This window comes from Gobius niger (assembly GCF_951799975.1).
Source record: "Gobius niger genome assembly, chromosome: 13".
Classification (NCBI taxonomy): Eukaryota; Metazoa; Chordata; class Actinopteri; order Gobiiformes; family Gobiidae; genus Gobius; species Gobius niger.
This window is the reverse complement of record NC_136864.1, coordinates 13,825,804-13,852,521: the sequence shown is the minus strand read 5'-3', so window position 1 is coordinate 13,852,521 and position 26,718 is coordinate 13,825,804. Positions and strand designations below refer to the sequence as shown.

At 45.3% G+C, this 26,718-nt stretch overlaps 1 protein-coding gene across 1 annotated transcript in view; it reads left to right on the top strand.

Moving 5' to 3' along the window:
* chd7 (chromodomain helicase DNA binding protein 7) overlaps positions 1 to 26,302 on the top strand; it is a 67,404-nt gene extending 41,102 nt beyond the window's left edge. The window contains exons 12-41 of the mRNA XM_079569042.1: positions 1,441 to 1,562; positions 2,259 to 2,502; positions 2,574 to 2,750; positions 3,054 to 3,197; positions 3,458 to 3,556; positions 3,680 to 3,860; positions 4,147 to 4,357; positions 4,547 to 4,742; positions 5,281 to 5,448; positions 5,841 to 6,020; positions 6,101 to 6,211; positions 7,765 to 7,976; positions 9,892 to 10,091; positions 10,324 to 10,483; positions 11,819 to 11,908; positions 13,380 to 13,483; positions 16,820 to 16,949; positions 17,393 to 17,499; positions 17,768 to 18,188; positions 18,279 to 18,481; positions 18,683 to 19,663; positions 20,140 to 20,306; positions 20,772 to 21,017; positions 21,873 to 22,043; positions 22,318 to 22,545; positions 22,689 to 22,886; positions 22,974 to 23,117; positions 23,229 to 23,333; positions 23,413 to 23,590; positions 23,747 to 26,302. Coding sequence (XP_079425168.1) covers positions 1,441 to 1,562; positions 2,259 to 2,502; positions 2,574 to 2,750; positions 3,054 to 3,197; positions 3,458 to 3,556; positions 3,680 to 3,860; positions 4,147 to 4,357; positions 4,547 to 4,742; positions 5,281 to 5,448; positions 5,841 to 6,020; positions 6,101 to 6,211; positions 7,765 to 7,976; positions 9,892 to 10,091; positions 10,324 to 10,483; positions 11,819 to 11,908; positions 13,380 to 13,483; positions 16,820 to 16,949; positions 17,393 to 17,499; positions 17,768 to 18,188; positions 18,279 to 18,481; positions 18,683 to 19,663; positions 20,140 to 20,306; positions 20,772 to 21,017; positions 21,873 to 22,043; positions 22,318 to 22,545; positions 22,689 to 22,886; positions 22,974 to 23,117; positions 23,229 to 23,333; positions 23,413 to 23,590; positions 23,747 to 24,639 — 6,771 coding nt within the window. The 3' untranslated portion in view covers positions 24,640 to 26,302. The remainder of the gene's footprint in view (positions 1 to 1,440; positions 1,563 to 2,258; positions 2,503 to 2,573; positions 2,751 to 3,053; positions 3,198 to 3,457; positions 3,557 to 3,679; positions 3,861 to 4,146; positions 4,358 to 4,546; positions 4,743 to 5,280; positions 5,449 to 5,840; positions 6,021 to 6,100; positions 6,212 to 7,764; positions 7,977 to 9,891; positions 10,092 to 10,323; positions 10,484 to 11,818; positions 11,909 to 13,379; positions 13,484 to 16,819; positions 16,950 to 17,392; positions 17,500 to 17,767; positions 18,189 to 18,278; positions 18,482 to 18,682; positions 19,664 to 20,139; positions 20,307 to 20,771; positions 21,018 to 21,872; positions 22,044 to 22,317; positions 22,546 to 22,688; positions 22,887 to 22,973; positions 23,118 to 23,228; positions 23,334 to 23,412; positions 23,591 to 23,746) is intronic.
* The last annotated feature ends 416 nt before the right edge of the window (positions 26,303 to 26,718 follow it).

Here is a 26,718-nt window from a genome sequence, read left to right as displayed (position 1 = left end):
AGTACTGCCTACTGTTTCTCCTCAAGACTCGTGTCAGAAGTGCTCCTTCAAAGGCACGACTTGAGGGCCATTTTAGATTTGGCACTGTCGATAGCGTGGCCTCCAAAATGGGCTGTGCAGCCACCAAGTAAATCTATACAAGTCTGTTATCCATGTTCTCTGCCTGGCCTCTTTTTCAATATTATTCTACGTTCTCTGCATCGGTACTCTGACTGTACAGCACTGCAGTATTACACATGTCCAGGACTATTTACTTTTAGGAAGAGACTGAATATGAGGTTATAAACTGCTAAAGAATCACACACATTTCATTTTTCAGTTTACAAAGACCTAAATTTAAGGGTTACGTTTTATACAGGCGACCTCATGAAGTCAGGATATTTTATTTTCTCACAGCCTAAACACAGCCTAAACTTTAATTTGTTAACCCCTGCCTTAAAGCAGTACTTTAACTTGTTTACCTTAATAAACCCTTTTCATAGTCCCTCTGGGGGCAATACAAGTGTTAATGGGATGATTGGGGGGGGGGGTCTTTCATCTCCCCCTGGTGTCTCTGGCCAGAAAACCACAATTGCAACTTCGCTGCCTCCGGGTCGGGGCACAATACACACTAATGGAATCACGTAGAAGAACCTAAGAGGCTAACGCGCAAAGCTAGCAGCTGGCTAGTGCCACCTAAACAGTATTTACAGCCACGTTTGAGTGAAAAAGTAGTATTTACTCTCACGGACAATGAGTAAATGAACGCAACATGCGATGACACCTGCAGTGGCGCTTATGGCCTCTTGGGACATGAGTTTCTTAGTGCTGCTTTAACCGAGCACATTTGCTTCAGTTCAGCTTTACCCAAATCTCAAAGCTTCTTGACTGGTGCTCACAGCCTATAGGCCAGAGTAACATCTCATTTGAAAGCTAAAACCTACAAAACTGATCGGGACTTTTTTGTTGTTTGTCACTCTTCTGTGGCTTTTTTTTGCCTTTTCCTCACTTTTTCATTGTTTTTCCGTCGCTCTTTTGCTGTTGCTTTTTTTTTCTTTTTTTTTTCATCCTCGTTTTTGTTCAAGAAGCTTGTAGATTTGGGACACTGCAGAAAATGTGCTTGGTTCAGGTGGGGGTTAAGAGGTTAAGCATATGAAAAACAATGTATCACAATATAAAGCACCTTGATGTAATGGGTTTCATTCCTGTCAATGAATAGGAAAAGGAATTTGAGCTTTTGTCTTTTGTTATCAAATCCGTTCATCAAAAATTACGAAATCAAACGTGAGGTATTTAGCTGAAGATGACGCATGCTCTAGTTTGTTCATCAGCTATTGCGCCCGTCTTTAGAGATAAACATTTCATTCAACATGTTTTCCTCAATCAAAACAAGCTGAACTCCATTTTGATAGAAGTAGTCTCCACTGTCACGCGCTCTAACGTCTCTGTTTCGTTCTGAAGGATCGGCCCCACGCAGCCGACTGGAAACAGCTGGAGGGCTCGAGAGACTACAGGAACGGCAACGCACTCAGGGAGTACCAGCTCGAAGGCCTCAACTGGCTCACCTTCAACTGGTACAACTCGTAAGTCCCACTTTTATCAAGTCTGCATGGGCCTCCAGTCTTCCTGTGTCCCACTGCTCTGCTCATCACGTCCGTTATAATAGAGCTAAGTGGCCAATAAAGAGGACATTAACTGGACAAGCAGGGCAATAGGCATTACGTTTACCCACTGGTGCCATCTGAGCTTTGCACATAGTTACTGCACTAGAATGATGATGATTTAGATGACTGGGTCTCAGTCTTTGGTGCACGTATTTCTACTAATAGAAATTACTTCTGTAGTTGTGAAGGATTTTATTTTTTTTCTTGCAATAGCCATAGTCTGTGATTCAAATTAAAGCCCTTTTCCCCCTAATTTTGACCTTTTGACTTTTTGTTTTGCACTTATTTTAAAAACTCTTTGACTTAAGTCTTTGGTGTAGGCTTTTGTTTTCAATATAATTCAAACAATCGAGGCTCGATGTTGAGAAAAGTCTCCAAATATGCCAAATTATCAGACCGCAGCTGTGAAAGATTTGAAGCATTAGATCACTAAAGTGGAAAACAGACCACTCCACCTCTTTGGAAAATCCACATTAATAGCCCAATAGGAAACTTGCTCGCTATCTTTTGAAAGTTTGAAAAAATAAATACATTTGCGGTTTGGCTTTACCTCTCAATAAACCGCAGAAAAGTTGCATGTTTTTATACTTCAATCTCTTCTGTTTTTTCCTGTAGACGTAACTGTATCTTGGCTGACGAGATGGGCCTTGGAAAAACCATCCAGTCCATTACGTTTCTCTACGAGATCTACATGAAGAACATCGAGGGGCCGTTCTTGGTGATCGCGCCGCTCTCCACCATCCCCAACTGGGAGCGAGAGTTCAGGACCTGGACCGAACTGAACGCCATCGTTTACCACGGCAGCCAGGCCAGTAGGAAGACCATCCAGGCCTACGAGATGTACTACAGAGACGCACAGGTAAATGTCTGACGACCCACTCGTGTAGTTTGAGCTGTATTTACCGATTTCATCACATCTTTTTGTTTCAGGGTAAAGTAATAAAGGGAGCGTATCGGTTTCACGCTGTAATCACCACCTTCGAGATGATCTTGGCCGACTGCCCCGAGCTCCGCAGCATCCCGTGGCGCTGTGTGGTCATCGACGAAGCCCACCGCCTTAAAAACCGGAACTGCAAGCTACTGGAAGGACTCAAAATGATGGACATGGTGAGTGTACAGCTTCTTCTCACTCAAGATTACAGTTTATCTGCATTCTAGCTGTAAGCCCATTCTTAAGTGGGGACAGATGTTTTTCTTTCATTGATTTATTGCAGCACAATGATCAAAATGTTTAATCTGATCATGTATGTATGTTATAAAGTTAATATTAAATCCACTTTTATAAATACCCAGTGTATTTTGGCACACATTCTTGTTGCTTCCTTGTTTTGATGCTGAAGTCCCAGTGCACATCCTGATTTCCATTTTTGGTCTCTAAATATCTGTTCCCGTCTCTTCCTCTCTCGACAGGAGCACAAAGTGTTGTTGACAGGAACTCCCCTCCAGAACACTGTGGAGGAGCTTTTCAGCTTACTCAACTTTTTGGAGCCAGAGAGATTCCCCTCTGAGCAGACATTTATGACTGAATTTGGAGACCTCAAGACCGAGGAGCAGGTGAGACTTGAGCAATGCTTTTCAACTGTGTGTGCGCATTCATGGTGTGAAATACCAACTAGGTCTGCAATAGACTGTGCAGACAAATCTCCATTTTCAGAATAATAAAGACGACTTCTCGGGTGTTTTTGGTTGGGTTATTAATCTTGTCAATTTCTGATTTTGTTGAAATTATGACAGGAAATGTCTGCAAATATTGTGATCTGGAACTGGTTGATCTCATTTTGCTCCCTAACATTCATCTTTTGTTGTTGTTGTAGGTTCAAAAACTCCAAGCTATCTTGAAGCCCATGATGCTGAGGCGACTGAAGGAGGATGTAGAGAAAAACCTTGCCCCGAAAGAGGAGACCATCATCGAGGTAAAATCTTCAAATACTAAAACATTTACATGCGTTACTATCTTTTCCTCCCCTTATGGTTTTCTCTTTATAACACTGCTCTCCTCAGTCCTCAGTCTTTAAGGGAATGATCTATTGTTGCAGGTTGAGCTCACCAACATCCAGAAGAAGTACTATCGGGCCATTCTGGAGAAGAACTTTTCCTTCCTGTCCAAAGGAGGAGCAGCAGGCGGCGGTGGAGGAGGAGGGAGCGCCAACGTCCCAAATCTGCTCAACACAATGATGGAGCTGAGGAAGTGCTGCAACCACCCCTACCTCATCAACGGTACATATGCAGTCTCATGAGCTTTCTAAATTCACAAGGTTTAAGCTGAAATATGTGGGTAAATATAGCAATGGATTAGAAGCAGCGTGAATTGCAAGGTCTACTAAATTTAGAGAGTTAAGCTATGACCAAATTGCGGGCATTTCCAAAACTACTCCTTCCTATTCAATATCTTATTAAAAGCAGAACAAATGACATTCCGGTCAGCGTAATGGCAGTCCTAATGACGCACGCAAACATTCATATTGTATAACATCGCTGACATGCGGTAATATTATGTGCTCAGGAGCTGAAGAGAAAATTGTGGAGGACTTCAGGGAGGCTCACAGCGTGGACATGCCAGAGATGGCTCTCCAGGCCATGATCCAAGCGGCTGGTAAACTGGTGCTCATCGACAAACTCCTACCCAAGCTGAAGGCTGGGGGGCACAGGGTCCTCGTTTTCAGCCAGATGGTCCGCTGCCTCGACATCTTGGAGGACTACCTCATCCAGAGACGGTAACTTCAGTGCAGTTATAGCTTTCTGCATTTATAGCTGTGGTTAAAATGGTCTATCCCTTTACCTAAATGATCAGCCAGCTACAAATAGTCAATTTCTTTTCAAAATGTTCACGCAATGTAACCATCTCTTTCTCGTCTGTACAGTTGATTGACTTTGATGGTTTATGCTGTGAACTCTTGTCCTAGATACCCGTATGAGAGGATCGACGGCAGAGTTCGTGGAAACCTCCGTCAGGCGGCGATCGACCGTTTCTCTCGACCGGACTCTGATCGATTCGTGTTCCTGCTGTGCACGAGGGCCGGAGGGTTGGGCATCAACCTCACGGCTGCAGACACCTGTATCATCTTTGACTCCGACTGGAACCCACAGAACGACCTGCAGGTAAAAACTCCTAATGCATTCGGAGCGGCCATTGTCAGTTTGAGGATCTTTGAATGGATCGAATGAATGTATATGCATGCTTCAGGCGATGTACAGCTTTGTCGGAAGGTGATGTGAATCTGGGCAGAGCTTCGGGAAATGCATTGATTTATTAGACTCTTACTTCCACATTTGCAATTGATAAAACGGTTCTATATATATATATATAGGTAGGCGGAAAATTAAATGATATACTAAATTACTGCTTAATTTGGTTAGATAAAGTTTAATTACATGTAATTATGAGGCATGCATGTGAACGTAGTTGTAACTTTTACTCTTTGTGAACACATTTAATTTAACTGCAATAATCGAAGGACGGTATGGGCGTATGTTTAGTCGAGCACTTTCTCCATCTGTTTCCTAAATGATCTTTGCTAACAGTGGATTCCGCGCACATAACTCTTCTTGAGTTACACGGCTGTGAGCAGTATTTTCCACCCCTTTTTTTTCCACGTCTCGGTGCCTTTTATAACTGTGTGTAATGGTTTTGCCTCAGGCCCAGGCCAGGTGTCACCGTATCGGACAGTCGAAGGCGGTGAAGATCTATCGTCTCATCACCAGAAACAGCTACGAGAGGGAGATGTTCGACAAGGCCAGTCTGAAGCTGGGGCTCGACAAGGCCGTGCTGCAGAGCATGAGCGGCCGCGAGAACGCCAACAGTGGGGTAAGATGGAGGCGCGCACACTGCCGCTATTGAATACAGAACAATAGGCAATTTTCATACAATAGAACAGTGGGGGTCAAACTTTTCACACAAAGTGGTTCTAAACAATAGGATAAATCGTCTCAATATTACACCAAAACTAGATTTGCTGAGGAGCAGGAGAAACACCTGAAGAGGCAAGTGTACCACCTGAACCACAGTTTTTAGCCACTACAATTATCAGATTTTCTACTTCACATTTCATATTTGTCATTAACTACCTGTAAACCTTTCGTGACACTACATTCAAAATGATGCATTGCAGATACCGCGCTTTTTCCGTGTGTCTATTTTGGATTCATTTTTTTTTTTTTTATCATCCACTAAATGCATATTTCCTTGGTTTACTGCAGGTCCAGCAGTTGTCGAAGAAGGAGGTGGAGGACCTGCTGAGGAAAGGTGCCTACGGCGCTCTTATGGACGAGGAGGACGAAGGATCCAAGTTTTGTGAAGAAGACATCGACCAAATTCTGCAGAGGCGCACTCACACCATCACCATCGAGTCGGAGGGCAAGGGCTCCACCTTTGCCAAGGTCAAATCCAAACTTGGAGGGGAAAGAAAGCCACCGCTGTGATTTTGAAGTGTTCTTATTTTGTTATCTTGTGTGAACAGGCCAGCTTTGTTGCAACTGGAAACAGAACTGATATTTCCCTGGAGGACCCAGATTTCTGGCAAAAATGGGCGAAAAAGGCGGAACTGGACCTTGATGCCATGAACGGAAGGGTAAGCTCCATAGGCGGCTCTCATTCACATGTGAAAGGCTGGAAATGTCAAAGCGCTAAAGCCATTATATTTCTATAGTTTTGCGTTTTACATTTATCGGTCCAGTGTGTTGCCCTGGCCACTCGTGTAGTAGATGGAGCTCAAATGTTGAAAGTCGTCTCAATAAGGTACATGCTTTCCATTAGTCTATACAGTAATTGCCCCCACTTTGAAATCATATGGTCAAGATAAAATTAGACATCGGCATTATGAGGTAGTTTGATGGCTCATGTAGTTGTTCTATCGGCTTCTAAGCATCGATCACTGTACATTTTCCTTCATTGTGCAAATTAATTAAGTGTTTCTTGATTGCTCGGGCTGCTCTCACACAAAATACTCGTTTCTTCGCTCTAAAGATCTAAATTTGGCTTGCGCTTGTGTGAAAAGAGAAATGTATATTTACAGCCCACACAGCGTACACCTGCTGCTCTTATAAATCCTACGACACACACAGCTGGTGGTGGTCCCCCTCCGCACCCTCTACTATCAGTGGTATTTAGTCACCGCTAGTGACTGTGAAAAGGAAGCGGCGACCAGGAAGCGGAGCGCCGGGTTATGTGGAGAGAGAGAGCGAGAGAGGGAGAGATTAATATTGACAGTTGGGAATCTCCTCTCTTCCTTAATTACCCATGTTTCCTTGCTCTCGCGTGTGTGTTTGAGCGCGCGAGTAAGCTGCTTAGCTCCACTTAACAGAGCGCAGATGCCTGGAGGGTACAGAGATATCACTTAGGCCTAGCGGAGGAAAAAAAGCCCATATGAAAACATGAGCTAAGGCAGTGCATTGTACACATACACTACTGCTAACGGGGGACTCTTATTTTCAGTCTATCTATATGCTCGCTGTTTAGCTCACCCCCCCTTTCTCCTTTTATTCCCGGCTCGATTTTTCTGTCTGCTCTGTGGCTGCCTCTCTTTGGAGGGCCCTCCACTGGAACACTTAATCCAGCGACGAGGCTGAATACGCTCCACTCAAGGCAGCTCCCCCGGGATTTTCTTATTGTGTGATGTTGTGAAGTTAAAATGAAAATGACTGCGTCTCCCTGTGATAATTGTGGAACTAACTACCGCCATGTTTGCGCATATTAATGGGGGATTGTGCGCAGAAGGAGAAAAAGATCAAATTAATGCAATAAAAAAAAATGTATTTCATTAGACAACATAATTAATGCCACTTTATATCCGAGCTGGGCGGCAATTTTCTCAGCATCGCAAATGAAACAAGGGGCCAAATATCCAATTACGGAGATTTGTAGCAAAGATGTCATGTTTTTCCTGGGTCTCGCGTCAGGAGAAACCAAGCAAGCAGGAAATGTACAAATGAGCATCTTAGTAGAAGCTAACCAGAAGGTGTTTTGCATATTGTTCAAGACAGACGACGCATTAGCCGATGGATTTGACTCCATCTGTAGTTTCCCAGCAGGTGGCCCTAAACATAAACCACAAAAGTTTAAAAATGTATTCCAAAACAAAAAAAGCAAAGCATATTGACATTTCGATTGTGTTTTTCTCTCTAGAATACCCTGGTGATTGACACGCCACGAGTGAGGAAGCAGACGCGGCACTACAGCAGCGTCAAGGAGGACGAGATGCTGGAGTTTTCAGAATTGGAGAGCGACGAAGACGAGCCCAGCAAACCCACGTCCAAACCGCGCAGGCCCCAAGACAAAGCCCAGGGGTACCCGCGCTCGGAGTGCTTCAGAGTGGAGAAGAACCTGCTCGTCTATGGGTCAGTAATGAGATACAACATCTTACGGCCTCGGTATCTTCTTCTTTAGGCCTCCAGCTCTTCCCGCAGATACCCATATTTCCCTCTCTCCCACTCTCTATCTACAATCTGAACACCCAACATAAACTCTAGGATTCTTAATCTATGACTTTTTCTACGAAAGGGACCTCAACATTTTCTCCAGCCTGGCCTCAGTGTTTCATTGTCTCTTGTACACCTTTTCCTTTTTTTTAAACACTTTATCGTAGGCTTTCAAAGTGTTTTTACCACTTAAAACCTGAGCCTCCTGTTACATGTTAATTACCAAGTTAACTGCCTTGTTATAAAGCCGTTTATATGTTCAAATCAATATATATTTGGTTCTCTAAAAGTCTCTAAAAGTCTCCCAAACTTTTCATGCCGTGACCCCCAAAATCACTCGACAGACAACTTGAAACCCCCTTCTGTAAAATATACTTAGCATTTATGATCATTTAACCTCCGGAACCGAGCACTTTTTCTCCAGTTCGGCTTTACCCAGATCTAAAAGCGGGAGGACCAAAGTGCTTCACAGAAAGAGATAAAACCATTAAAACACAGCATGGGAAAAAAGCATCAAAACGGCGACAAAAACGGGGATGAAAATACAACAAAAAAAGCAACAATAGAGCGACAAAAATATAAGAAGAAGCAACAATCCCTCGATGCCGCTGGGGCAACTTGCAAGGAGCAGGTCTTAGTCTTGGCTTTCAAATGAGGCCTTACTCTGGCCTAGAGGCTGTGAGCTCTAGCGGAGAAGCTATTAGATTTGAATAAAGGTAAACTGGAGACTACACTTGGTTGAGGCGGGGGTTAAGCGGTTAGGTAATGATGTTTGTTTTTTTAATGCTTCATTTGGCCTAATTCCATTAAAACATGCCGTTTTCAATCAAAAAACATCAAATTTAATGCCACTGCTCTAATGTATCTTGCCTTTATGATATTGGGCAATACAGAAGCGACTGCCTTTATGGTTGCATTGACTTGCTAGTTGAATTGGCCTAAAGCTAAATGTATCCAGGATTGGAACAGACCAAGGTGAATGTGGCAGTATCTATATGAAAATTGGCACCATTTTATAGATTTTAAAAAGTTATTTATTGTGACCTATATATCACAAATGTAAATACTCTTATTCAGAGTAATACAGGGCAATGGCGGTCCTTTCCACATAGCCCCAGTTCACTGCTTGCTCACCGAGGCTGTTGATTACAGAGCGAGCCGTCCCTTTTTCATGGCTGGCTGGCTGAGTCTGTGAGCGGGGCAGAACAGTGGTGCTAGTGAGATGTCAGCGTTGTTATTGTTCCAGTCTAGTCTTGTGGCCTGAGGCTGTAGGACACAAAAACACCCTGTCTGACTCGGGCTGTCCCCTCTGCCCACTGCTCTGTTGTCTTTTCCCATCATCCATATTCTCGCTTCCCACCATTTTGAGGCCAAACCAGGAACGCTTCAACAATCTCCCAGGAAGTAGGTTGCGCAGTCTGTGATAGGAAAAAATTAGGCGGATGCAGCGTTCGATTCTGACGCCGTCCACTGTGTCATTAGCCTTTAGGGCTGTTTACTCCCGTCGGTGTGATGTGTAAGGGGGTTGGCCGTGAGCCGCCTCAGACTGGGTGGCACTGGTTAGGCTGCCACTAACGCTTAAATCACCAGACTGAAAACATGTACGAGGCCAGTGCATGTAGGTTTGTTGTGGTGGGTCTCGGGCAGAAAAAAATAACGAATTTCGATCCAGCTTTTCCTCTAAACGACTGTAAACCTGCACTCCCTGCACTAATGGTCAATGTGAATAAGTGCTAATGTAATTCAGGCTTTATTATTATTATTACGGGAGTAATATTGTACTTCTACTATCATTGGTTGTGATGGTGCACTGACGGGCCGTCTCTCTCCTCAGATGGGGACGGTGGGGGGACATACTGTCTCACGGTCGCTTCAAGCGCCCCCTGCAGGTGTCCGATGTGGAAACCATCTGTCGGGCGCTTTTGGCTTACTGCCTGCTGCATTACCGCGGCGACGAGAATATCAAAAGTTTCATCTGGGACCTTATCACCCCGAGCGAAGACGGGTCGACCAAAACACTGACCAACCATTCAGGTAAGTTACACGTTCCTGTCACTGTTTAGTGTAACTTCATTGATAAAGTGGGTTATCCATTCCAATTGCCTTTTAACTTTTAGGAATGTTATAAATTGTAAGTGTTACTTTGAATATATTTGAACCCATGGGAGTGGGAATATTGCAGCACACCTGCCCTGAAGCATTCGCCCTGTTGGTGACTACGCCCCTCTATAATTACACTAAGTGAATCTCCTGTGTCTCTCTCCAGGTCTCTCTACCCCTGTCCCTCGTGGCAGAAAGGGCAAAAAGGGGAAGCTCCCTGCCCCTGCCACACAGATGCCCCGCGCTGCGTGGCTGGCCAGCTGCAATCCGGACCACTTACTGCAGGAGGACAGCTACAAAAGACACCTGAAACACCACTGCAACAAGTAGGGCTTTTACAATTACACATTTATATTTTGATGTAAATATGTTCCTATAAACAAACTCCTAAGCCCTTATTGTTGTAAAGGGTACAATATTTCGAAACTCCACTCATCAGTTACCTCAATTACTTCAAAATCCCTCTGCTTTTTGATCAATTATGAATGATTTGAATTATTTAAACACACGTAGAAATTGGGCTCTTTTTGATGCCAACAGCAGGTGAGTGAGGTGTCAATCACGCTCCACATGTGGGCTACTGGGGCAGCTTTCGCAGCTTTCTATTCGTTCCATAAAGCAAGGAAGTTTTCAAGAGGATTCACGCAAAATAATTGTTTTTCGAGAGTCCATATTGAGATAATCGGATAACACGAAAGTGTTTTTTTTTTTTTGGGAGTCAATCTCTTGACACAGAGGCTGGAACAGGGTTCAGCGTTCATGCCATTGTGCCACATGTGAGAAAGCGGCATTTAGCTTGAATTCTTTTAACAGAAAGGTTTTTTGCTACACTTCTTGAGGGATTATTAGCATGTGTGTGCCATATCCATATGGACAGACTAGCCACTTAATTCTCTTCAGATTTGAGACTGTGGTCAGCGCTGTTGTCGGGGAGATTTGCCCTCCAGATTCAATTCCCACCTTCTTTTTTTTTCCTTCTTTTTCCTTGAGGAGCGAGAGTTTGTTTGTTTGTGTACGTAGTGAGTGGCGGCGTGCCAGGCCAGGTGCGCTGCTGGCAGACCTGTTGGAAGTGGGTGAAAGACGCTCGCGAGCACACATACACACACTCGGGGGTGATTATGTGGTGCCATCTGCTAGGCTGGAGCACTGCGTTGTGTGGCTAATCAGGCCTGGCACATTGATGGATGAGCACACACAGGCTGCCAGCAAAACGCGCACGCACCCACTAAACTTGTGATGCCATTCAAGCACAAACGCCCGACACCAGAATGAGTTGCAAATGGCTTGTTGTCTAACTCCCCCCTTCCCCCTCGTCTTTTTCGCTGCCTCTCCAAACTTTTTGTCCCTCTTTTCCACCGCGGCTCTGTCTGTCCTTTTTATTGCCTGCTCCTCCTCCTACCGCCCGTCCCCTCCCTTCTCCGGCCAACCCCCTCCGCGCCTCCGCTCCTCGAGAGTTATTGGCATTAAATCCTGGTGACTAATGTGGTGACAAATGTTTACAGATAAAGCAGATCTCCGCGTTATATCCAATGTCACAAGATCAGAGCTGACTCGTATGTTGTGTGCCATATTTCTGTCCTAAGCGAGTGCCAAGTGTCTGACCTTTTTGAGCGCTTGGGAACACAGTGATACTCATTGAAACTTTACTTCCTCTTTTTCAGGGTGCTGCTCCGTGTGAGGATGCTGTACTATTTAAGACAGGAAGTGATTGGAGATATGGCCGAGCGCATCTTGGAAGGAGCGGAGTCCAGGTTGGTGCTTGCAAAAAAAAAACTACATTATTAAGTCAAAATTACCTGATGATGGGATTCATTTTGTTGATGATTAGACTCAATTTATCCTCGTCTACCTGTTGCTTCTTTGTACTAAACAATGGGTTCTTCTTGGGCACAGACATTGCTTTTCTCTTGGACTCTCTTCTCACTCTCTTCTCTTAATTTGAGTGTTAAATGATAGCTGATGAAAGTCTAATAAAAGTGCCTTCATGTGGATGTGTCATGACCGGGCGTAATGGGGAAAGATGGATACTTCAATGAATGTCATAAATTATTAGTGGGTTGTATTTTGGTCTGCTCCACTGGCCTTATTGGCAGCGATTCTCTTATTCTGACAGACACAACACACAGCACTGTTTGACAGCACCATGGGAACTGGCTTTTTATTGCAGTTTTGACCCATTTAGTCTATTTTTTATTTTATTTTTTCCCCACATTTTGACAAGCTTGACTCATTTGCATTTTGCACACGGCCCATCAGAGCTGTCCGAACTGTACTCTCTCCTGGGTGTTTCCTTGATCTTGCGGCGACTGCTCCTTTGCTCCACCTTTCCCTCACTTGCTCTGCACTTTCTTGCCATCTGTCCATCGCACTTCTCCTTTTTTTTTCTTCTTTTTTTTCTTCCGCAGTGCACTTCAGCTTCATCTTTAAGGTCCCCCATCCCCCGCGCTCCACCCTTTCACCCAGATGTGAATGCATTTATAATGTGCTGCACGTGCACTTCATGCTGATCTACCCCAGCCTGTCCCCCCCCCCTCCCCCGGCCGATGGCTACTGTGACAGGCCCCTGAGTGCGTGTGTGCGCCCGTGTGTGTGTGTGTGTATGCGCGTGCCAGACGTGAGCATACGGGTTGCCGCCGTGCCAACATATGCCAGAGGGATTTAGCATGCCAGTCTGTCGATGCGGTGCCAAGGCCGGGCATGCTGCTGTTTGCCGAGATAAGGGGCCATTTCCCTGGTCCTTCTCCTCTTCTGTCACCCTCAGTCTATCTGCCTCTATTGTGTGATTTCTCCCAGTAACTAGCTGCAAACACCTTTTCATAATGGGGGATTTACTACTTTCCAAAACGCTAAATTAGTCTGAAATTTCCAATCTGGTGAATTAACATGTTCAACAATACCCTTTTTAACCGGATTCTCAGACTTAAACTTCACAGCTCCGCCAAGGTTTTTGTCTTGGTAAAGTTTTCAAATTTATTGTCTGCTTTCCCGCTTAGAAAAGTAAGCAGTGGGGTTTGCTGAAATAACCTCATTGCAGACCTTAGAGTTTAATTCACCGCCGTGTTCGGTAAAACTTAAACATGTTCAAGGTTAATTTAGGAACTTTTTCACCAAGCAATTTTCCTACCTCAGTCTGCAATCTGCATCTTGTATATTTTAAGACTTCCCTCTCTTTTGCATCCTCCAAAACCGCTCTAATCAGCCCCCTGTGTGTTGTGCCCACAGTGAGTTGGACATCTGGATTCCTCAGCCGCTCCACGCCGAGGTCCCTGCAGACTGGTGGGACATCGAGGCCGACAAGTCCCTTCTCATCGGCGTTTTCAAACACGGTAAGCACTGTGCACGGATCTGCCGAACTTCACTGCGCATCAGCAGACTGTTTTATGTTTATTTAATAAGGTCAATGTGTTTTATGATCTCGTGTCACACACAATGGCATTTGTCGCCAAGGCTCATTAGCATTTTCTATCCTTGGCAGTCGTATCTAACCTCAAAGCAAGTAAACTGTCACTTTGACTGGTAGGAAATGCTGTAACACTGGGAAAACTATTGTGATTGCATAATTGTCTGCCTCTCAAATGACTGCTGTGCTGAGAATGTATCTAATTGTAAAAAGCTTGGTGTATAAGCCACTTAAATTGCTCAGGAAAATACATTCCTCAATAGGGTTTGTCATTGCTTGTGTATATTTACATGACCGGTCAAAGGTTTGGGGTCACCCAGGCGAGTTCTGTAGTTTCTCCAATCAGCACAACCGTTTTCAGCAGTGCTAGCACAATTGCACAAGGGTTTTCTTATCAATTCCCATATAACACGATTAGCTAACGCAATGTATCATTAGAACACTAGAGCAATGGTTCCCAGAAATGCGCCTCTGCACACCAATTTTCACCAAGTTTCCTCACAACATTGACAATGTCTGGACTTTATTTCTGATTAATTTAATGTTATCCTTGAAAAAAGACACAAAACATTTTGATCCCAAACTTTTGAGCGGTTGTGTATCTACTGTACAATCATATTGGCTTTTTTTAACCTAAATTTGAGCGGACGACTCTGGCAAAATTGGCTGAATGTAGTGATTTCAATCCAAGGTGAACATGAATGTAGACAAACCCAGTGCCAATAAAACATGTGGATCCATGAATCTCCAATTCCACAGTGCGCCTTAAATGATATTCATCATTGACGACTTTTGTAGAGCTCAATAGTTTTTACTACTGCCGAGGTTGTGTCAAAAAGAATAAATAAAAAATAATAATACCTACAAACTTCTTAATGGTCAAAGAAGTTGCATAATTCAGCTATTTCTTTTGAGTGTAATTCATCAGCATTAGTCACCCTTTATAGCCCTAACTTGAGAAACCACAAACAACAAAAACTAACTTTGTCTGCATCAGGCTTAACACAATCTCTGTCCAATTCCAGCCTTAGTTATCCCGCTCTGTTGTAAATCACCATCACTGCAGAGCTATAACCTGTCAGCACCCCCAGCGGCTCCCGTCTCTCACACGCTCCTCTAAACACACAAACAAGTCCCGCCCACTTTCAGCCGCTGCCACCGGTTGATTGGTGTTTCCGTGGTAACTCTGGTACGCAGCTGGGAAGCTCAGCGTGCGGCGGCGTTGTTGATTGATGGCTACTGACGTTTTGCCCGTGTTTGTGCGCGCGCCTGTGCTCTTTTGGAGTTTGTTACAGGTGTTAATTTTTGGAAATCTGCTCTCACGTTTAACATGCCTGCTTTCAAAATTAGTTTCTTAAATCCCCCTGTCCTGGCCCACCTTTGGGTGCCAACTCTAAACATGACGTTGGGTGACAGGCCGATGGGATGGGTGTCATGTGGGCTGTGGATGAAGACCCTCATTCATATTAATTTGGCCTAATTGTCATAATTTTTCCATCAATGCCACTCTCTATGATTCAATTAGGATGCGCACACACATATACGGGGCGACGAATACAAAAAGGGGCTCACCCATAGTTAATCATAATCCGCATTCACTTGGGAGGCCCTTGAGGTAGGCACACACGCACACACCAGTGCCTTGTATGCAGACACACAGCACCACGGCAGGCACAAGAGTTATGGCCTATAAAGGGCTCGATGATTAACGTTTGGCTTCGGGCTGGGAGCGCTGTGAGCCGGCGACAGAAGAGGTTAGGAACAATGCGTCCTATCTCTCCTAATTGAAATGTGATGGAGAGGAAGAAGGTTAAAGAGACGCTGATGTGGTCATGTTATGGCGGCACTCCTCTTTTTCCGCTCCCTCTCTCGCCCTGTCATTTTCTGTCGACTTTTATGACAAACCCCCTCCTTGTCCACTCTTCTGTTTTTCCCATTACCCGCAGCCACTGTCATAATTTCCCTTCATTGTGGGCCCCAAAAAGCATTTTGCATTTCCGCTTTCACCGTCTCATCCTTTCCTTCCTCTTCTTTTTTAACTTTTTTCCCTCGTCAGTCCTCCAGTTATTCATTATTTTTCCTACAACGCGACCAATGCTAAACCGAGCAACATTGCAGTTTAATCCATAGTACTCTCAAGCAAATGCTATTTTTGAGCTCTTGTCCAATCTTCTCCCACATAATCACCAGCACATTTTTACCATACTCCCTTTACTGTATATTTCTGCAAATCGGCAGCCTTTGTATTTTTGAATCTTCTTGCCTCCTCATTACAGTATTTATTACTTCTATATTTTTATGGATTTTCTTGCTTTATTCTCATCTCTTCCACCCATTTTCTTTCCATGCCTCCCATATCTTCCCCTTTTCCTTCCCTCCCTCTTTTGCCCGATTTCTCAGTAGGACCTGCACAGTCTAATCTGTTCTGCCTGAATGCCTCCAACGGACAAACACCCACTAGCTCACTCACATGGACGCCATGACACTTCCCTCTCGCTCCTCCTCCCTATCCCTTCCATCTCCCCCTTCCACTCTCTCGCCCCGACACAAATGAGCACCTGCAGGCTCCCTCTCTCCGCTCGACGCGCACTCTTGACGTGCACGTGCATCATGCTGGCAACTCTATACACACACACACACACACAAACTCTGAGCCTGTCAGCAGCTGGCTCCTGGGGTCTGCCCTTCTGCCACTGTTTTTGTCTATCCCTTCATTTTAATATGGATGCCCAGGGTGTCTGCGCATCCGTGCACCACTTCTGTCGAGGCACAACTTTTCCACAGTCTCCTCTCTCCTCTAAGACTTTGCCGTCAGCAGTGTGCGTTATGATATGAAAAATGATCTGACACTGACATCTATTACTGAGCGCCCTAAAAATGGTAGTTTCTTTTGGCTATTGAGACGCCATGCAGTTTAGGATTCACTGCAGCTTGATAAAAAAATAAAAATAAAATTGCATTCCTAAAATTGGAAATGCGAAAACAAATCCACCCTTTTACAAAAGCAAATAGGTCAACTGTTTAAATTGGCACAAACAACCTTCTCCTGTCTCAATGTGGCCTATGTTTCATATAACACTGTAGCCACAGGAAAATGCCGTCCTTCCCCTGTCTCCTCCTCCTCTACATTACCAAATCCTTCTAAAATCTCAAGCACTGTACGCTTTACAAATGGCCACAACATTGCCCATACGTACGCGAAACAACTCGGCCAGTGCCCGATTCCACTTCACACTCTCGTCTCTTGTCTCTTCGTCTCCAGGCTACGAGAAGTACAACTCGATGCGAGCAGACCCGGCGCTGTGCTTCTGTGAGCGAGTGGGCATGCCAGACGCCAAGGCGATCGCGGCCGAGCAGAGGGGCACTGACATGATGGCAGATGGCGTCGAGGGGTAAGAGGGCGCCCGTCACTGTCCACTTCTGTCACTGCTACTTTTGGCTTTGGCCAGATTTGGAGAAGCCAAGGGAGAATTTTAACTCTGTCCAAATGACCTTTTTATGCTGCACAGTTTAGAAGTGGGTTCGAGTAGCAATAGGGCAGCACAATATGTTGCAAGTTTTGTTTTATCCAATGAGCAAGTATCTCCAATTTGCTAGGAAAGAATGCCTAAAAATCTGATCTATAAGAGATTGTCTCTACTTGGCTATTTAGGATCTTATCAAATTTAAAGAGACTTGTAGCCTAATTTTAGTACTAGTTTCAACACTAGTAGTTTTTTACTTGAAACTAAATACATTCATATTGAATTTATTTTTATTGACTTTACTATAACAGGATGTTTTTAGATTTGTCTGTAGCATTACGAAAGCTCATTCATGTTTTTCTGTTTCACAGTGAGGATGAGGACCCAGAGTACAAACCTTTGCGAATGCCTTTTAAGGACGACATGGACGACTTCACCAACTCTCCTCTGGATGACACCGCCGATGGGGAAGCTGAAGGTAAACCCGCTAAAAAGAGCACTGAATACTGCACAGACTGAACACATTTGAACATACTCACACCCAGTTCTTCAAATAAACTACTACGGCCAGCACAAGGCCATCATTACAAAATAAACCCAACCTTTGTCACTGATAACCTGGGGTTTTCTCTGCCTAAATCCCAAATTCTCCACTGCATAAAGTGACGCTTTCGTATTTGTATCGCGTGAGGGAAAGAAGTTTGGAAACCCTTGAAATAAAATACTTCATCCTCTCTCCTCTGCAGCTAAATGTGACGAGAACGGCCAAGTCATTGCTTCAGGAAGTCGAGCGTCCGGACCCAATGAGAAGCTCTACTGGCCCGCGGCTTCTGCCCTCACGGCCCGCCTGCGCCGCCTCATCACGGCCTACCAGCGCTCCAACCGTCGCGAGCAACTACGTCAGGAAGCCCTGAACAGACCGGACGGCAGGAGGAGACGCCGCCGCGACTTCATGCCGTCGATTTCCATGGTAACCGAGGCAGCGGGAGGGGCCACAGCGTACCTTCAAGATGGCGCGGCGGTCTTCATGGCGGACGGGAACGCGTATCTGACCAAAGGAGGGGCTTACTTCGCCAAAGGACCGCAGTTCATGGCGGAGGCGTCGCCGGTGTTGGCCGCCAGTCCGCTGATGGCCGACGGAGCGATGTACTACGAGAGGAGGCAGAGGTAAAGTTTGTCCGCCTGTTGTAACTCTTTAAAATGTAATCTTAGATCTTTGGAATGAGACCGTTCAAGTTTATATTTCTTTCATTGTAGATGGACGCGACGTGAGGAAGCAGACTTCTATCGCGTGGTGTCGACTTTTGGAGTCGTCCTTGACACAGATAAACAGAAGTTTGACTGGGCTCAGTTCAGGGCCATCGCCAGACTGGACAAGAAGACGGACGAGAGCCTGGAGAAATACTATTACGCCTTCATCGCCATGTGCAAACGCGTCTGCAGGATGAAGAATGACGGAGGTGACTTGGTGAACAGTGTAGCAAACAGTAAAACTAAGACTACTGCAATCTTAATACGATTTAAAATTAGCCAAAACTCTTAAAAGAAGGGCGACTTCTTCATTGATTAAGGCGAGGTCGAATTTAATGGAATGTTATTGTTTTAAAAGGATATTAGTTGTTTAGTTTTCAATACTCTAAACATGTTGTTGTTTCCATCAGAACTGCCAGATCCCAGCCTGATCATTGACCCCATCACAGAGGAGCGCGCCTCTCGGACCCTGTACCGCATTGAGCTTCTGCGCCGCATCAGAGAGCAAGTCCTGCCTCATCCCCTACTTTCAGAACGACTGAAGCTGTGCCAGCCCTCTCCCGATCTGCCCGAGTGGTGGGACTGTGGCCGCCACGACCGTGACCTCCTCCTGGGAGCCGCTAAACACGGAGTGAGCCGCACGGATTACCACATACTCAACGATCCCGGTTTGTCCTTTTTGGAAACGCACCAGCGTTTTGCCAGCCAGCGGGGGCCCGGATTTACCACAGCGGCCCAAGGAGATGTCGTTAAATCGGTGTTGGAGGTCAGCAGCATGCCCCTCCTCTCTCCGGCCGAACTGGCGAAGGCGGCAAATGCTGCGGGCCAGGCCCTGAATTTGTCGGTAGATGAAGTAAAGGCTGAAGTGAAGGATGATGTCAAGGATGATGTCAAGGATGATGTCAAGGATGATGTCAAGGATGATGTCAAGGATGATGTCAAGGATGATGTCAAGGATGATGTCAAGGATGAAGTAAAAGATGAAGTAAAAATGGAGACGGGAGAAAAGGATGAAACTGAGACCACTGAAATACAAGTAGAGGTCAAGGAAGAGGTCACTGTGAAACCAGAGGTTAAAAGTGAGCAAGAAGTCGAACAAATGGACACTTCGGAGGTCAAGGAGGAGAAAGCTGCGTCTTCACCAGAGAAATGTGACGAGAAGACTCCTGATGAAGCTCTCAAGGACCAAATGGAGATCAAGGAACAGCCATCATCTTCTCCAAAAGCACAATCTGAAATCAAGACCGCCGACGAGGAAGCGACAGAGGTACAGGACAACCCCAAGTCGCCTAAATCTCCAAAATCAGCTGACCCAGAGAAGAGCCCAGAGGAGGAGGAAGAGGAGAGAATAGATGAAGATGATAAATCTGAAAAGTCATCTCAGGCAGAAGGTAAGATGCAATGAAATATAATGTGTTGTACAAAATAGTGGTTATTTTATAGTCTGGTATGAACTCTTTCTGCCAGTTTGAATGCTTAATCAATGGCGAGCGCTTTGCCAGGAAGGGCTTTTGTTGTGGTCACCATCTCCACATGGTTTTCCAATCCAGCATTAGGAGCTCGAGGAAGTGTACTCTTTCCAAACCAAAGGGTTGCAAGAATAAGGATAGCTTGAGTAAAACGCCCTTAAACGGCATCTTGAGCACTTCCTAATGTCTTTATATTGCCACCCTAGTTGTCCAGGCCTTTTCATTTTGGCCCGTACTCAGTCACAGGCCTATTTCCGATCCCCCTCATGACTTGGCAGTGTTTTAATGAGTCCAAGTTCCAGAGGCGAGAGACTAAAACGAGCTTTATCCCTCGACGACTATTTGGGAACCTTTTTTAATTAAGTTTCAACGTGACTTCCTTCTCTGTCCCTCTACAGCGAGCGCGGCCTCTGAACAGAAGAATTTTGATGAGGAGAGCATCGCGTCGTTGAGCACCTCGGTCCGAGATGAAACCAGAGACGGCTTCTGCCCGGACGATCTCCCGGAGACCTCGGCCCTGCAGGTCTTACAGGACCGCACCTTCGCCTTCTCCTTCTGGCCCAAGGTGAGACTCATGGTTCACACTTAAACTTCTCTGTGCCAATACCAAGAAAATATATGGCAGGGCTGGGACTTTTTGTCAAAATGTTTTGGCCTGAACAGACTGGACGGCAGGAGGAGAAATGTCAAACATCTTTAAAGTGTGTTGCAAAAAAGTGACATGGGGCTAATATACTAATATATAGTATCGATAATGAGAAACAAGAAATATATAGTGTACAAGCAATTGTACACAAACTCGAAATACTGAAATATCTGGTATGACGACAGACTATACTAGATTACTATTGTTGTATAGAAATAGACATTTACATTGATGCTCATTGTTGAAATGTTTTGTGCTTTGTGTCTTCCCTCAAATAAAGAGTTCTAATAGCTGTGATGGATAAACTAGATAAATAGCCTCACTATGACTGGATTAGAGCGGTAACCAGGCCTTTTAACAACCATGACTAATTTCCCCCCGTAGGATCGAGTGATGATCAACCGCATGGACAACATCTGTGAGGCCGTGCTGAAGGGGAAGTGGCCCGTGAACAGACGCCACATCTTCGACTTCCACGGAAACCTGTTGCCTGGACACGGTGGGTCCGTCTCAATGGCGTCTATCACCACGGGGGCGGAGCAGAGGCGGAGTCTGGCCGAGCTGGCGATGGCCGGCCTCCACGCGGGCTACAGCGGGAGTGAGGACGTCACGCTGTCCCCACAAGTCCATGTAAGTGCAGTGAGCTGAAGTGGATTGTGTTTCAGGTGTAACTCGCAAACATCTATATTATTTAATCTTCTCAAGAAGGATTTATTTTGGCAAAGAATGTTGACGTCAATGTTTGCTGCTGTAAAAAAATCTACAGTGCAGATAGATGCCCTTTTTTTGAAAGGCAACATTGAAAATTTGTACCTGCGTTTTTGCTGATTTTTTCTTGGTTTCTTTTCATTAATGGTATATATAATTTTGTGTATCATTCAATCAATTTCAAAATGATCTCGTGTGCAATATTCCTCTCCTTATGCCTGAATTTTGAAGAATCCACATATTTAAATATTCGTTGATACTAAGCATGAGTGGCTACTGTTTTATGTGGACATAATTCTCTATAGCACTGAATATTACTGAACATAAAGTGATGAAGCGATATAGCGGCACATTTCTGACATGACTGTGTATAATCAGCCATTTATAATTAATATTTGATTAGAAATTGTCCATTGTTAGTCGTAGCTTTTTAAGTGTTAATGAGTTGTGTTAAAAGCATGCAAGAGAAGCATTACAAGGATCCCTGGAGTATATATGGTTTAGTATGTCTGAACGTGCTAATGGAGACATTATTATTCAGATGTAGGTTTTTGCTCATTGGTGTCCAGTACATTAATGATAAATAGAAAAAGACACGCTCTTCCAAAAGCAGGACAAGCTGCGTGCTGGATCCAAACATGACACAATCGCAAAAATTATATGGGAGCTCCTATTATTGTTGTTGTGGAGCCTCTTTTTTTTTACATTTTTGCAATCAGAACATGAATGCCCCGTACTTATCCCACACACCTCTAATGTCTGTAATGTGCTCTGCAGGAGGGCGCTCTTGGTCTGGGTGTGCCCAAACAGAGGCGGCGGAGGAGGAGAAAGATTGAGATCGAGGCGGAGCGCGCGGCAAAGAGGCGCAACCTGATGGACATGGTGGCTCAGCTCAGAGAGAGTCACGCGTCCGCAGACTCTCAGAACCAGGCCATGGACCTGACCAAGGTGTGTCTTAAGCGTTGTACAATCTACTCTTATTTACCAAAGGCACACCATAGAAAAAGAGGCCTCTTTGTGAGTTTGTAGTGGTCAATTATGGTTTATGTTTTTGCTCTCTTTGTGATGCTAATGACAATCCACTTACAAAGCACTTTTCAAGATTAAACGGTCACTTTGTGTTGTGTAACTTTAAAGTTTTCAATCATAATTCTCCTTCACAAAAGATCCCTTTATGTCTTCCGATCCATCAAATCCCTAAACTCACTTCCTTGTTTTCCAGGGTATGTCCCACCACCACGAAGCCTCTCCCTCATTGGCCGGTTTCTCCAGTGGCCTCAGCCCCTCCCTGAAGGCTCAGATGGACCTGCTGCAGGCCACTTCCGCAGGACACCGGGCCAACGGGTCTCTGGATTTGGACCTCCCTCTGATGATGAGGAGGAGGCGTGGGCGCAGGAAAAATGTGGAGACTCTGGATATGATGTTTATGGGAAACAAGAGGCCGTCAGGGGTGAGTGGAACAAACACATTTTTACGCTTTTTTTTGTTTTTGTTTTCGTGCAATACAATTCCAGATGCTGCTAATTCTCAAGTGCAAGTTCATTTGTTGTAGTTTTATTTAAATGTTACTCATTGTGTTTAATTTTGTAACAGGATGAGGCAGAGGCAGTGAAGGTGGCCAATGTGGAGGCTGCCAACAGACCCATCACTGTCCCAGACCAGAGCCCCAGTGGCAGGTCCCTGGCCTCGGGCAGCCTGGACGATGAAGAGGCCGCAGTCTCCAACAAAGACCTGGGAGAGTGGCTCAGGCAGAACCCTTCATTCGCTATGGACATGTCAGGATTCACACCAGTAAGACCTGCTTCACTTTAAACACCTCCCTAATGTCCTTTGACTTATTGAGCGCTAATGTATAATGTTTGTCTTGATTTGCTGCAGAAGAGCGATGCAGAAATGATGCTGTCTCAGTTCTCGAAGCCCAAGCAGAAGCGGCATCGCTGTCGAAACCCCAACAAGATTGACATCAACACCCTGACAGGAGAAGAGAGAGTGCCTGTGGTCAACAGACGCAACGGACGCAAGGCAAGTACATCCTGCAGTTGCAGTAGTAGTATACAATCTAACATACTTCTTATAGAACAATCTCCACAACCCTTGTATTGGTGACTCACTGTTTATTGTTGTGTTGTGCAGATGGGTGGTGCTATGGCTCCCCCAATGAAGGAGCTGTCCCGATGGCTCCTGGAGAACCCAGAGTTTTCTATTGCCCCTGACTGGACAGACATTGTCAAACAGTCGGTAAGTACTTAATCTGTCATTCATTTCCCTGCGTAGATTCTACAATGGATCATGTCTAACTGAAAAATGTCATACGCAGGGTTTCCTCCCAGAAGCCATGTTTGACCGCCTCCTGACCGGCCCGGTGGTGAGAGAGGAAGGGGTGCGTCGAAGGGGGCGTCGACCTAAGTCTGAAATCGCCAAAGCGGCAGCAGCGGCTCAAGTGGCAGCAGCTCAGGCGGCTCAGGCTTCACTGGCCTCAGCAGCAACCTCTGCAGGTACAAAACAACTTCCTAATATTAGCTGCAAAGTCTGATACTTGAGAGAGACTGAATATCCTTAGTGTTGAATCTATGTTATCAATTTTAGATTTTTCTTGACCTCTTGATAGAAATAGATTGACATGGGGACTAACGGTTATCCTCGTTTTTCAGGAGGCATCAACCCTCTGCTGCTCAACAGTCTGTTTGGTGGGATGGACCTGTCTTCTCTCCAGAGCCTCCAGTCCCTACAGTTGGCTGCTGGACTCATGGCGTTCCCCACTACTGACCCCAAGCAGGCGGCCGCCGCAGCCTCCATGCTTCCCCTCATGCTGCCGGGGGTGGGTGGCCTGCCCAATATGGCCGCTCTGCCCAACATGTTCAGCCTAGGAGGTCTGTTCGGGGGTAACCTCGCTGCTGCGGCGGCGGCGGCCACTGCTACCGCCACCTCCAGCCCGTCTGCGGCTTCAGCGTCTGCGACCACCAACGGAACGTCCGAGGAGGCAGAGGGTGAGGACAAGCAGAAGGATGAGGAAGACGAGGAGGGAGCAGAGGACGGTGAGCCGAAAGCAAAGAAGAAGAAGAAAGTTGAAGGTGATGGCAAATCTTCAGTGGAGAATCCAGATAAATCCTCCGAAGAGGCAGCTGCTCAGGCGTCTGCCGCAGCAGATGTCTCCCTTAACGGAGACGCCGCCGCCCTGCTGGCCGCTGCCGGTATGTCTGCTAACTCTCTGGCCTTCAACCCCTTCCTGCTCTCCACGGTCGCCCCGGGACTGCTCTACCCTTCCATGTTCCTGCCACCGGGTCTGGGCGGGCTCATGCCGGGCTTCCCCTCCGCCTCCACACTGGCCGAGCTGCAGACTGCCATGGCCGGAGCACTGGGGGGCACCGCGGGGCCCTCGGACTCCCAAAGCGATGAGAAGGACAGATCGGAAAAGGACGGAGGAGCGGAGGAAGAGGAACTGGACACGACCCAGGAGTCTTTGCCAGACGACGGGACAATGGCTGCGGAAGACGAGGAAGAGGAGGAAGAAGCGGAGTCCCCGCTGAAGGACAAAAGTGACTGAACATGAACTGAATCTGGCCTTGGACATTTCCTCACCTCTGACCTCTTCACGTTTACACGCCTCCAGCAGAAATATCCAAACTATTAACGACTGACTTTTTTTGTTTTTGTTGTTTTTCCTTTAAATTGTTGTTGACTTTTCAGTTTGTATTTTGGGCCAGGTGTATTTGCTATACGTCAGAGAGGCAGAGGTGTGTTAAAAGTCTCTCTGAGCGATAGTTTAGTCAGGGAAAATCCTCACAGCCGCTCTTGGCTCCTTCAAAGACTCAAAGACTGTTTCTATTTTTCTGGTCGAGGCCTTTGTGCCGTCTCTTTTCTCCCCATCTGTCAGTAGGACACACCCGGTTCCACTAGTACTATTATTATTATATTGTTATTAATATTATTGCTGCGTTCAACTCTCAAAACATGGTTCTCTTTAGTTTTGATTCCTACTTTATCAGGATTGTTTGTTGCTGGCAGCGTCTCTTGAATCAGTGCTTCTCAAATGGCATTATTATCCAGTTAACCTGTCTGGCAAAGCTGCTGCAAAGGAAAAATGTAATGGTTTCGCTGTTCTACTTCAGAGCAGGTGTTTTTAGTTCTCACATATCCGCTATATAAGGCCAGTCTCACTCACTGCCTACATGAAGTCGCCCATACACACTAATGACCCTCTTAGACTCTTTCTAGACTGTATGAGTGAACCAGTACTGTCAGTCCCACACTGTTTAACCCAGTATAACCACTGCCTGCTCCAGTCCCTCTTTAGACACGAGCTGTTGTTTTGGCTGTGATTGGCAGATGGGCAGGTCTTCCAGACCCGGACAGCGCCCCCTACTGAGGGTTCCTGTGAATGGACCAGTGCAGTGACACTTCAGGTAGATGGTTCTTATATAACGAGGCACATCAGCTGATCGAATTCCCACTTGCTGCCACATTAAGAAAGTTGTTTTTGTTATTCTTGCGACACATTTTTGCCGATAGTTTCAGACCAAGTGCTGCTCCCTCGTTTGTTCTCTTAAGACTGTTGCTCTAGTCAAACACACTGACACTGGCCTGGCCCCACAGCACACACATATTTCAGAGTTCATTTGGAATACTTGAAAAGCACACAGGGGGTGCTTGAGTTGTTTCGTGCCCATTCCCGAGCGCCTCGAGTGGTTCAGATATTTAGAAGTGCATTCGCTGTGGCCAGGTCTACTACACTTGCTCTCCCGGCAGCAGATTACTGCGGCTTCGCGGCAGAGCTGACTGTACAGCGCTGGGGGTCACCTTCACTGTCAGCCCCTTCTCTGCTGATGCTGAGACAGCAATAACAAGGCAGCTTTTGAATGTCCAACATCACTCAGCCCACACATGCACAGACACACTATATGAATAACCACAAGTGTCGTATAATAGAGAAACTGTAAATGACAGATACGTTCTGCAATCAATTTTGTCTCACTCTGTTCCTGTTGATGCACTGGCGTTAAGAGTTAAAATAATCAGGTACCTTTATTACTTAGCTACTTTTCTTGAAAAATGGACTTTTTGTTACTTTTAGCCAGCAAGCTGAAGAGCATTACCTCAAAATTCTTATCTAGCCTTGAAGTTTACAGACATACCATGTAAATGTTTTTCCTCTTTTTTTGGTGTGTGTCTTTTTGTTTTGTTTTTTGGAGACATCATGTATGATGAATTGTAGCTATGATGCTTTTAATAAAAGTGAATCATGATATTCGCCTAGGAAACCAAAGTCCGTTTCATTTTTTTCATATTGTGCAAAATTAGCACGGTAGAGCTTTAGGAAGTTAGTGTCATTTTAATAAAACGCACCAGACCTTGGTTTAAAACAAAACAAAAACAAATGGTAGCAGATCTCTTCCTTTTACATTATCAGTTTTGCTAAATGGTAATCAACATTTTTATATCTAATAAATGGTCTGTAATTTTGACCTTTTTATGTATTGGTATATTTTCAGGTTTTTGCTTTAACAGTATTCCAACACTTTCTGCATCACATATTTGCAGGAATGAGCTACTTCTCATATCCAACACAAATTCAGTTTATTCCATTTATTAATCAATGCTTTGACACTTCGGAAACTCCAAAGAG